General features: G+C 40.0%; 1 protein-coding gene across 1 annotated transcript; it reads left to right on the top strand.

Annotated features, from left to right (window-relative positions):
* Positions 1-238: 238 nt before the first annotated feature.
* On the top strand, positions 239-11,660 carry LOC114656778 (somatostatin-1B-like). Its single transcript, XM_028808388.2, has 2 exons — positions 239-540; positions 11,296-11,660. Exons 1-2 carry the CDS (start codon positions 436-438, stop codon positions 11,521-11,523), a joined length of 333 nt encoding a protein of 110 aa, XP_028664221.1. The 5' UTR covers positions 239-435; the 3' UTR covers positions 11,524-11,660.
* Positions 11,661-11,862: the final 202 nt, after the last annotated feature.

Here is an 11,862-nt window from a genome sequence, read left to right as displayed (position 1 = left end):
GATAATGTACAGATTGTTATTAGCAGGAATTTCATGAGGTCTTCTACAGTTAGACTCGGTCACTATGTTTCAGAAACTTCAAGTAAGGCGCTACAGTGAGCTACATCCCACAATGACACCAGCTTTGGCTTAGCCATTGACTGAGGAGAACTCTGAATTGTCAACAGTGACTAACCTGATCCAGGAAGCTTGCTGCACTCACGCCACTCATTCCCACGGGTCACAACGGAACATACGCAAATGACAGAGCTGAGGTGCTGCAGGTGAACCCAGCTTGATAAGGGTTAAGTTTACATTTGCTCCACGCTTAATTTATTTATTATCTGCGTCAGTGGCAGCCTCTGAAAGAAATATAAAGGCGGCTGAGCGAAGCCGGAGAGAAAAGCCCAGCTCGTCTCAACCAGCAGCACACCTTGACTCATTCTCGCACTCAGCATGCAGCTCCTGGCCAGTGTGGCATCGCTTCTACTTGTCTTGTACTCCGTGAGAGGCGCCGCGCTTCTACCTGGAGAGGAGAGACCGGCACTGCACGCCAACCAGGTGAGCGCCGCTCCGACCTTCTCGTGCCGCTGTGTCGGTGTACGTGTGCTAGCGAGCGAATGCGTGTTGGACTCGTGGGGCTTTCTGATCTTTGAGATTGACGATTTTCTCCAACTATCCATCCATCCACTCATCTTTTCATCACAGATTTCAGCATTTCAGGGAGCCAAGACACTACACACCTTAACTGATGCACAAAAACCGTCGGGGCAATTTTGAAAGAGATCAGAGCGTACTGCAAGAGAAGTCGTCGCCACGTGAAAAGTTCCCATCCCAAAATCGAGAGGAGAACGAGAAATTTGGCAAACAAATCAATATATTTAACGGTGCATTAAATACCAAAAATAACAGGCGCAAAATAACAGGGCAATAATAAGTCAGTTGAGAACAATTGAGAAAATCGAATAGCTGGAACGTATACATGTTCGAGTAAAACATTTGTAGGCGATAAAGAAAACGCGAAACAAGGCACATTAATAAAACGTTTGATAATAAGGTAAAACTGTAAATGTCTGCATGTTTGTGCATGCTATATGCTCTTTTGATACTGCGATAAGTTTCTGAGTGAAATGTTTAAAGTTTAAAAATAACTTCAAGATTTAATTTATAAAGGGTTACAGTAAAGATGGTTGCTAAGCGTAATACTTCAGAAAGTTTGTTCTGTTGAAATGTTAGCCAGATGTGGACCTTAACTGCTTACACTTTATTTACATCTGCAGATCCTGTAAATAAGTTTACTATTTGGTGAAGAGATAGTCAGCAGGAATTACAGGGACTATAAAACAGTTCTCAGTGATGGACTGGCGCCCATGCAGTCCGCGGATGATGTCGGGACCGACGCGGGCAATCGCGAGCCTGAACTGGACGTACGGCGGCTTAGAAAACTGAAGGCTGGACGGACTTGTCCAGCACTCTTAAAAATAAAAATAACAGTTCTTTAAAAGTCCTTTACTTTTTTAAGTACTGGATTGTGTGGTTCCTAGTAGACTCGTTTAAGTCTGGCCAGGGGTCTTGCGTGTCAAATCAGTTTTTGGGGCTTTGATTTTTTGTTCTGATATGGGGAAAAATCATAAATCTCTGATGTGTAGCGCGCAGCTCTTTGGTTAAGCGCAAAATCTCTTTTTTTAATATTTTTAAAATAAGGATTTGAAGCCTTACTTAGCAAGCTTAGATATAAATAATATACATTACTTTAAAGGACTTTTGAATTACGTTTGAACTAAAGGACGGAAGGAATATAGATCTACGTGTGCCTGTTATTTTAAGTCAGTCGCTGTAAGAATACATTTTTACAATAATAAAAATAATGATATGCAAATAAACTTCAAAAATATGTAGCGCAATTAACAAATAATTGTAATCGTTTAATATCATTATATCAAATCATATCACAAATTCAGAATGGGAAATAATACAAATGATTATTTTGTTTTGAAAATATTTGATCCAAAAGGAGATAAATGTAAATGAACCCCCCAAGTTAATTATCCTTTTGCGTATAATATTACGATCAATCACTTTTGAAATAGTTTTTAAGCGGAAGAAAATAACCGAAAATGTCGAAGAAAAGAAATGACATGCTGAATTAAATGCATTTTAAATGCTTTTGACACTGAAGGCAGATCCACTTTAAATCACTTTCAAGAGTAACAGCCATACATTTACTTTTTCTCAGTGATTTTTTTTTGTCGAAGCCACGCGAGCTTGAATCTGTTTTTCGACAATAAACGGATTGTTACAGAGAGTGATGCGACTTTTACCAGTGAAGGTAAGCAGCGTTTCCTCGCCCCGTCTTCGGCAGCACTCCGCTCAGGCAGACCACGGACTGTCCATTAGTGATCGACATACTGATTCTCTCTTCCAAGCTACAGCAGACTCGTCTTTGCAGAACAATTATGCCAGGGTGTCGTTTTCAGGTAATTAAGCGCATGCGCTTGTAATTCACAATTATTAATAGCGGGGTCTCTCACTGATGCCAGTGTTTGGGTAGGCTGCTGCCCTCTCGTTTCGAATTACTTAACTGAATTTTAAAAATAAAATATCTCAAACATGTACCGCATTGTAACCCAATTATCTACAAGTCAATTAAGTCACAAAGTCTCAATCAGAGTCTTCTGAGGATGCCAGTCCTTGTCCCCATCGTATGCTTTGCCCGTTCTCGACGTCCCCTGTTAGGCACTTCGGTAATTTGAGGCACGAGACCTTCCTGATCATTTCAGCTGTACCTCATTTCGTACTCCCCGATGACTGCGTGTATCTCAGTCTTTGTGGGGAGACAGAGTTTATGGCATTGATCTCCAGTTCTGCAACGAAAACATTTTAGGGAAATTCTTTGATTTCTAAAATCATTTTCTGCTTCGAGGCATCTTTTGCGGGAGGACCAGTGGTGGTGAGCACGTCCAGGTCAGGGCGCCTCCTCAGAGCAATCAGGAAGAAGTTTATTTTAAATTTTTCGAAACTTATGCTCTTTTTGCCTCAATATCGTTATCCAAAATATTTATTAATTTATTAGGGAAACGTTTATTTTTATTTCTCCACGTGCAAAAGGGTTCAGTTGTAGTTTGCTATAGCATCGTGTATTACTTCTGTTTGGTTTTTGTAAAGCCAGAAAGATAATTCATATTTCTAGTCACAGTTTTCAGGACATTTCTAATTTACTCATCCAGCTTTTGATGTTTATTTATTTTAGTGAGCGTCACCTACTCTGAACCATGTGTTAAGACAAAAAGTGGCCACTTTCTCCTTTCCATTATTCACTGCCAGAGTGGTTCTCAAAAGTGATGCCATATAAGGGAACCATTTTTGTTTCCCAAAAGACTTGTCCACATGAGGGTTCTAGGAAGAACTTTTATTTATTTAGATCTGTAACCTGCTCCTACAGTAAATCACCATGAATAGGTGGTAACGGATTTGTGAAATTCCAATAAGGTGGGATTTTAAAAGGACTCTTGCTGCATACAATAACACGGGCTAAGTCCAGGTTTTTCTTACACTGTTAGTGTTCTGCTAGGTAGCCTACCATACAATTAAAATTTCATTTTTTTTCTACATATTAGAAAGTATTTCAAAGCAGAAATAGCCATCTTCATGTAGAACTCTTCCCAGAATGAAATGGAGCTTTGTCAAGTGATGGTCCTATGAAGAACCACACAACCCAATAAAGAACCATAAAGTGCAAATAAAGAACCATCATTATTAAGAGTGTTGTGTTCTTGTCTTTTAACTAATTGAATTCTACAACAATTGGTGACATTTGTGAACTGACCAGATTGTCTCATGTGCTATGCCTTTTTGCTCTATACTTTACCCTTTACATCTCTGTATTCACAAATCCTCATTTTACTTGCTTCTTCCCATCTATCCACTGTTCCCGATGGCTCACTAGTTATGTCTGTCTATTTGTGTATATAAGAGTATATATATCTCCACACCATAGATAGATAGATAGATAGATAGATAGATAGATAGATAGATAGATAGATAGATAGATAGATAGATAGATAGATAGATAGATAGATAGATAGATAGATACTTTATTAATCCCAATGGGAAATTCACATTCTTCAGCAGCAGCATACTGATACAATAAATAATATTAAATTAAACAATGATAATAATGCAGGTGAAAAATAGAGAATAACTATGTATAATGTTAAATGTTAACGTTTACCAATGGATGGAATTAAACAGTCGCATAGTTTGGGGGAGGAACGATCTCCTCAATCTGTCAGTGGAGCAGGACATTGACAGCAGTCTGTCGCTGCAAGCTGCTCTTCTGTCTGGAGATGATACTATTAAGTGGATGCAGTGGATTCTCCATAATTGATAGGATATCGACACTGTTAGTTTTTTGCACATTTGTCTTGATTTCACTTCCCAGCTCTTTGTTCATCCCTGAAGAATCTGACCTTTACTTTCTTGACTTAAAAGAATTATGATAATTTTATCTTGATTAGGGAAGCCCCCTCCTGGGAAATATTACAATATTTCACAATTGCTAAGACACATTTCTAGAAACTTGTCTCCCTTTTCCCAAAACTCTAAACACAAATCTCCACACCACATTCACAAAACCTCTGACTGATGGTAAAATCTAGCAGTGGGCTCCAGAGCATACACTTCAGATGACACACAAAGCCAGTCCATGTACAGTGTAAGCACTCCCGAGCTCAGAGCTGTTGGTGGTATTAGAGAAGAACGTTTATTGTGGATATGAGCATGTTGAGCTGCAGCATAGGAAACCAACTGCAACAAAAGCAAGAGAGAAGAAAAATATCTGGTTCAGCAATGTTTGTTTGTATGCTGCACACCAACAATGTGAAAAACCAAAGGACAAAGAGAAACAATTCAAATGAAAGGTACTGTAAAATGTTCCCAAGTCAAAGCTAAGGAAGAACATTCATTCTACCTCTGTGTAATGTCTGAGGTCCACATGCAAGAGGACTTCATTTGCAGTACATCACAGGCCTGACATGATGCCACACAGGCTCCTCACAAGCCTGGTCCAACTCCTGAAGGAGATTTCCTGAGGCTGTGGGGTATCTCACATACTTTCCACCACCAAGCATGAGAAAAACTCTTCTATGGGGTTAGAAAGAGAAAATATGGAGGAAGGAAATGGTTTACAAAGCATTAGTTATTGCTGGACCCCTCACATATGTGTGTTCACTACATGGGAAATTTTGAGTCACTTTGTCCAAATGATGACAACTGTGTGCTATACTTGTTTAACGTTTGTGTCCTGTGTCTTCCATTTTGTATCACATAATGCATTATGACTACAAACACAAGAAGAAATGTGTTTTGTGAAAGATAATACATTCAGAGTTTTGCAAAAAGCGAACAAGCTCTGCTAACGGGGTGAACATTGTCTGAGGCTTTACCTAAATAGTGATCTCTCCTCTGAGAATGACGTTTGTGTTTCAGCAATTCAGGAAAACTGCAAATCTCGACCCAGTAGTATTTTCACAACTTCTGTCTGATTCAGTCTATTTAAAATCCCAATAGAGTGATTTAGCCATTTCACGTCGAGTTATTGTCCTGCAAGTTTTTCAATTAACTCTGTTCTGAAAGGATATGGTCTGATGTAAGTTATTACAATAGGCATTGTTTACCATTTTGTGTGCTTAGCAAAGCTTAACATTTGTTTGCATCTTTTCGTTTTCTGACCCACTTAGTCTGATTCAGTGTCTCTTTCATTAACAGGTGCAAATTGTACTTATAAAGGAGTAGAAATAAGGACATTTTAAATGGGACTTCGGTCCATAGACGTACACAAGGCTTGGTTTTGTTGACTGTTAACAAAGTAAAGGGAGTCGCACAAAGCAGACATGCCAAGTGTCCTGAAGTTGTGGTGTCATCTTCTAAAAACTGGGTGTCTCTGACAACTGTTTTATGTTTTCTGTTAGCAACACGACTGGTCCAAAAAAGTTACTAACAAATTATGTAATGTAGGCTACATTCGGTAACACTTTACTTTAGGTACTGCAAAAGTACAACTAGTCCTCATTTACTCTTATGTAACAAAGGCTTCTTATAAAACATCGGTAGATTGGTTATTCATCTCCGTGGAGTGTGGCATATTGAAAATTCATTGTTAATATGAAGGATGCACAGGTCTTACACTAAATAATATCAACAGAAGAGTCTCTCAGTGACAGACCACTGAAAAGTGAAGTTCTGTTAGTAGGTCACATTGCAGAGATGAATAAACACTTTACTGTCGGTTTGTAGGTGTTTTGAAGACCCAAAACAGTGTTTGTTAAGGTCTTGCTACATAAAAGTAAATGAGTAATGGACGCAGTTTTGCACTCCCTAAACTAAAGGGTTACCATACATTCTGAAAAAGGGTTCTGTGATGGCTTTTTACTGGGGTGTATGGTTATCCTTTTAGATCCGTTGCTTGACAAAACGGAGATCTTTAATGTAACGTAGTAGGCTGCTGGACACTAAAAGAAAACCTAAACTTAGCTGGCATTGTTGTATAGAAGGAGACGTTTAAAAATCAAGAATGAATCTGTCCAATCTGTAGTCATCTTCATGTCAATTTATGGAGCCCCTAACTGACCTATTTATAAGTTAAACAAAGGGTCCTTCTAGAACTTTTGTGTGGATGGTTCTTTTGGGAACCAAAACTTGTTTTCCTATGGCATTACTCTGAAGAACTTGGCACAGTTGACATTTCTTAACCACATCTCTCCTAGTACACCCCAACCACACACACATTTGTACAGCCTCCACAGGTTCTCACAAGAAAAAACATTAAAACTGACAACCGTCATCAATCGAGGGTTTTCTGAATCGCCGCTATCCCCACTTGATAACATAGAGAGCAAAGGCTTAATTTAGTCGATTTTGATAGATAGATAGATAGATAGATAGATACTTTATTAATCCCAGGGGGAAATTCACATAGGATAGGACTCATTCAGGCAAGCACTCGTCTGTCACTTTTATAGATCATCGTTATTTTCTGTGGGAACCCCCCCCCCCCCCAAAAGCCCATACAAATAAGTAACCCCATATGCAAAGAACCCTATAGTCAGGATTCGAATCGATATCTAGCATCTGTGAAGAGAAACACCCTCTGCGCCACCATGCAGAAAATTCCGATGGCTTTTATTAGTTGGATGAATTTGATTACATAGTAGACAGTAGACAGTGTCACACAAAACGGTCAGAGTCATCAGAATGTGGCATTCATGTAAGTCGCTAAGGGTCAGTTAGCTCTGTAAAGGAATTATTGGATTCATGCGCCTCAGTTCTATACAGGGACGTGAATGAATTCAACTCGCCTCTGGTCAACTGTAACTGGATGAGCTCGAGTCAAATGACCTGGGCGCTGGGCTCATTTCTTTTGCGGTCTCTGTAATCGCACGATTCCTCGCAGCGGCAGGACAACTGAGCACGTGTCGTGTGACCTGCTGGCGCTCCGTCCAGCGCTGGTCCTTCGGTCGTCCCAGATGTCTGCTCTACAAGTCCGTATTATATAAAATGAGCAACAGAAAAATAATTGCTGATTAACGTTTCCAGTGGCTCAGACCATCACAATAGTCTGACGGTTCCACAGACGTTCTCGCGCAGGGACACCGTCCATTACAGTTTTTGCTACCCAGTAGTAACATGCATTTTAGGCTCCTTTTTGGTAAAAAATTGAGTCCATGTGAGTACCCGAAAGGGATATGAATTTGTTATGCGACGTTGACGGGACCGGCTGTGACCTCATACTATAATGTGAGCCATTAAAATGACAAAGAACTCGACCATTTAAACTCGCATCCACTTAACCAACGGCAGTTTTGCAAGAGCAGCAGCGCTTTGGGCAGCGCACGCAATGTGCCCTAAAGAAAAGATTAAAGCAAAAAAAGGGACAGAATGAGAAAAAAGAAACTATCTTAGGACGAAAGCACAAAAACTGTACCTCTTTCATTTGCAGAATTATGCACAAATTAGAATGGTGAAAACAGAGTTCAAGGGAATGTCCCTTTTGGGATCTTGGTGGGATTTTTATTTTTAAAGTGCCTCTTCAAACCCTTTTCTGTTTCATCGTTTTGTTGTCTGATTTGTTTTATTTAGCTGATTTTCAGTAGGGTGGTTAGAAGGCTTCGATTCTCATCTCATTCTCCACTTTGACCTCTGCCGAAACTGGACGCGTCACTTCAATTTACACATCGTATCAATAGGCAGTGCCGCGCTTCGCAGCTTGTAGCTGAGGGAACAGCAATATGGGAAGAAAGTATACTGAAGGGGCGTCGCATTTCCTGTAAGTTATTACTTTTGTTGTTAATATCACTTATTATCTGCCTAACGCCTTTATCCAAGACGACGTACAACATTTGATAGATATACGCTACATTTAATTTGTTTTTTAAGTTGGACCACCGTCAGGTGAAGTGACTTGCTCATGGTCACATAGTGTCTGTAGCGGGATTTGAACCAACAACCTCAGGGCTTGACGGCCAATGCCTTAAGATACGAGGAAAAGTGATAAGTAGATCACATACATGTACAACAGAAAATCAAAAGTGAAGCAGGCCTCCACTGTTCCCGTGATTACAGCTGCGTGATGAAATATACAGCAGCAGGCTAAAGTCATACGAACCTAAGAACAGTAGACAAGGTGAAAGTTCTCGTTTTTCTTCAAGAAACCGTCTGAAGAGAAGCAGCACGTCGCGTTCTTTATATTCTTTATTTGGGCATTTCTCCTCCACTCGCCATGCGGTGAGATACCCTAACCTCCTGCTATAAGGCAGTGCAGCAGCACCATCAGCCCCCACCTTCCTAGCCGATGGAAGCAGAAGTCACTTGTCAAATCTTCAAAGGATCTTGACACCAGCCTCGGCTTCTGGCGTATTCATGTTTAGACAGATTTATTTGGTAATGGGGACTCATACTTTTTCCTGCAAGACCTTCTTGTGCTACTAGGCGCAGCAGGAACTTGTATTAGCACCAGCATGTGTGCTGAGATGGAGTGGCTCCATTTTGTCACGCAGACTCTTGCTTTTCGCTCCTTGCTGCAGAGATAAGTTCTATAATCACGCGAAGGAGGAAAACGTTACTTTATAAAATGGTTAAATTAGTAGATTACATCTTGCCTGAAGAAGGGGCCTGAGTTGCCTCGAAAGCTTGCATATTGTAATCTTTCTAGTTAGCCAATAAAAGGTGTCATTTTGCTTGGCTTTTCTCTACACCCTATATTAAACTGTTGTGTCAATACCAAGAGAAAGAATACACGTTAAATATCTAATGCTCAAACGCTAAGCAACATTTGTTTGATCGCTTAGTACTAACAACAACTTGTATAACGCTGTACGAAATTTAGTTTATCTGGTATAACATGGAAAACCATCGCCCTTCCCACTCCTCGGAAACAATCCACCTTCCCACTGAGAAGCGCTCCTTGAAATGCAACAAGGAATTGTTATGAGTAGTCAAAGCTGGGGGTGTGTCTAAATGTGACTGACAGGTGGAAAAAGCGAGCTAGAGTGGGCGCGCGCGATGAGTATGTGAACGGGTGTGCGCGTGAAAAGAAGAGAGTGTGTGTGCGCGCGTGTGTGTGTGCGCGCGTGCGAGCTTTTAATTTAAAAGCTGTAAGATGCAGAAGAGTAATTGAGATATAGCTATTTCAGAGGAGGTTAAGCACATTTCTAATTAAATCATGTAACACGAACTGAACAAAAGTCTTAAGTATCCCGCATGTGCTGATCGGTAGATTTAATTCACCCATTTCAGGGTAACAGAGAGCCAATACTCATTGCAGAAGCACCGCAGAGTGTAAAGTAAAAAACAAATTGCCGTGGTGGACGATATGTCGCTGCTTTATAGTCGCACAGCCAATCTGAAAAGAGTGTGCTGCACGCAATCTAGTAACAGAAACCTGCACATAAACGATTAGTTTAGTTTTGATCCAATTATTTACAAATAGATATTTTTGAAAGAGTGTGATCTGGTTTTTGCACCAATCTTCAGGGACCCGGGTTGAGGATGTAAAAAGGGGATGGATGTTATTTACTTCACAGCACATGAAGGACAATGTATTTTCTTAATTGTGAACTACATTTCTTGTATTTAGTGTTAAAAGAGTTAATCATCCATAGAGCACACTTAGTGATGGCAGTCAATCAGCTAATGCATGGGGAGACCATGAGACTGTGAGTCCGGAATGACAGATCTGTATTATCACTGCGCCTATGTTAAAACGTCTGTACTCAAAAACATGAACATGAATAAAACTAAACGTATTCCTGAAGTTTTGCTCACTTCTTGTCACTTGATGGCAAGTGTGCTTAGTCTCTCTGTCAATAACTGTCAACAAATGATGGAAACAAGCACGTGCACGGGATAATAACAACAGCGAGCAAGATCTTGGCAAGAATAACTCGGTACATTTGCAAAATAACACAATTATATACAATAGTGACGTAATAAGCTTCCATACCTTTATATAAAATCTTTTTTTTCAACAAAGAAATTTTTACCTTACTCTTTGCAAATAGATGCACACTTTAACATTGTTTGAATTAAAATGACTACTTTTAGTGGACCTTCGGCAACACTTCAAACAAAATATTCAACTTTCAAAATGCAATATACAGTTTTGATAACAGATATCAGGGTTCATTTCAGCACTATAGACTCTGCTGCCTTGACCTGTCCGTTTTGTATACTAAATTGTGGTAATCCTTCTTTAAATCGATTGTGTTAGCACATTAAATACCTCACCGGATGGTTCCAGTTTTAAAATACACCTGTTTATAAACACGTGATTAGCATTTTGACGCGTTGGCTCCTTTCACTTTTACATTTCAGTACAGTTCATCTAAACTCACCTGAAGTACACATTTTAGCACTTTAACAAACGAACAAAGTATATCAAATTTAGCATTCAGTCAAGGCTTGTTAGGTGAATTATAACCGGTGCATCTCATGTCATTTGTCATATTCTATTTCTTTATTAATCTGCACCGACTCCTCCATGCCTTCCAAGTATTCATATTTTTCTAAATAAAACACCACAAATAAGGCTCATGAACTGTTTGGACGTTCACTACGTGCTGGAATATTTTAAAATCATTATCATTCCGTTTCCTTCCGGATATTATGGGCATGTTCGCAGAAAAGCGTATTATAAACTATTCCCCACATTTATAGTATTTTTAATGGATTGTCACCTCCTTAGCGTTTCAAGTTAAAATTTCCGTCTTTGTCTTCTCCCATAGTCTGTGTCAAAGTAACGCACCTTGTTCTTCTACACAGGAGCTGAATAAGGAGCGGAAGGAAATCATTCTGAAGTTGGTTTCGGGATTATTAGACGGAATGGACAGTTCAGTGCTGGTGGGAGACATGGCCTCAGTGGACCTTGACGAGCCCTTGGAATCCCGATTGGAAGAGCGGGCGGTGTACAACCGGCTATCACAACTTCCTCAGCGAGATCGCAAAGCTCCTTGTAAAAACTTCTTCTGGAAAACGTTTACATCCTGTTAACAGGCGCCCGCCCGCTACCATCCGCCGTCTAAAAGAGATGGACAGCATTTACTGTAAATAGCAAGCGATGCTTTCAGTTTTGGTGGACCTTAACCATTCTGTTTGTTTATTGCATCAGAAATAAAGCATGAATCTGAGAGCTGTGTACAGTTTCTTCCAGTGCCTCCAGACCATTCATTGTTTTCTGTTGTTCACTTTTCCTTGTTTATCCAGCGATTGTTTTTCACAGCGCCTTCCTTTACTTTTTGCAGTTGGATGCACATAGGGCAGCAAAAAAAGACCGTGGGCGGCTGTGATGTGGGGTGGAAGGGGTATTTTTGAAAGCTCACTTTCTTTTTC

This window comes from Erpetoichthys calabaricus, chromosome 8 (genome assembly GCF_900747795.2).
Source record: "Erpetoichthys calabaricus chromosome 8, fErpCal1.3, whole genome shotgun sequence".
Taxonomy (NCBI): Eukaryota; Metazoa; Chordata; class Cladistia; order Polypteriformes; family Polypteridae; genus Erpetoichthys; species Erpetoichthys calabaricus.
This window is presented reverse-complemented; position numbering and strand designations above follow the sequence as displayed.

Bases quoted from the DNA above. Each gene is read 5' to 3' on its own strand.
- LOC114656778 (XM_028808388.2), top strand. From the start codon at position 436: ATGCAGCTCCTGGCCAGTGTGGCATCGCTTCTACTTGTCTTGTACTCC. The intron at 541-11,295 runs GTGAGCGCCGCT...TCTTCTACACAG, and splicing joins CGGCACTGCACGCCAACCAG to GAGCTGAATAAGGAGCGGAA.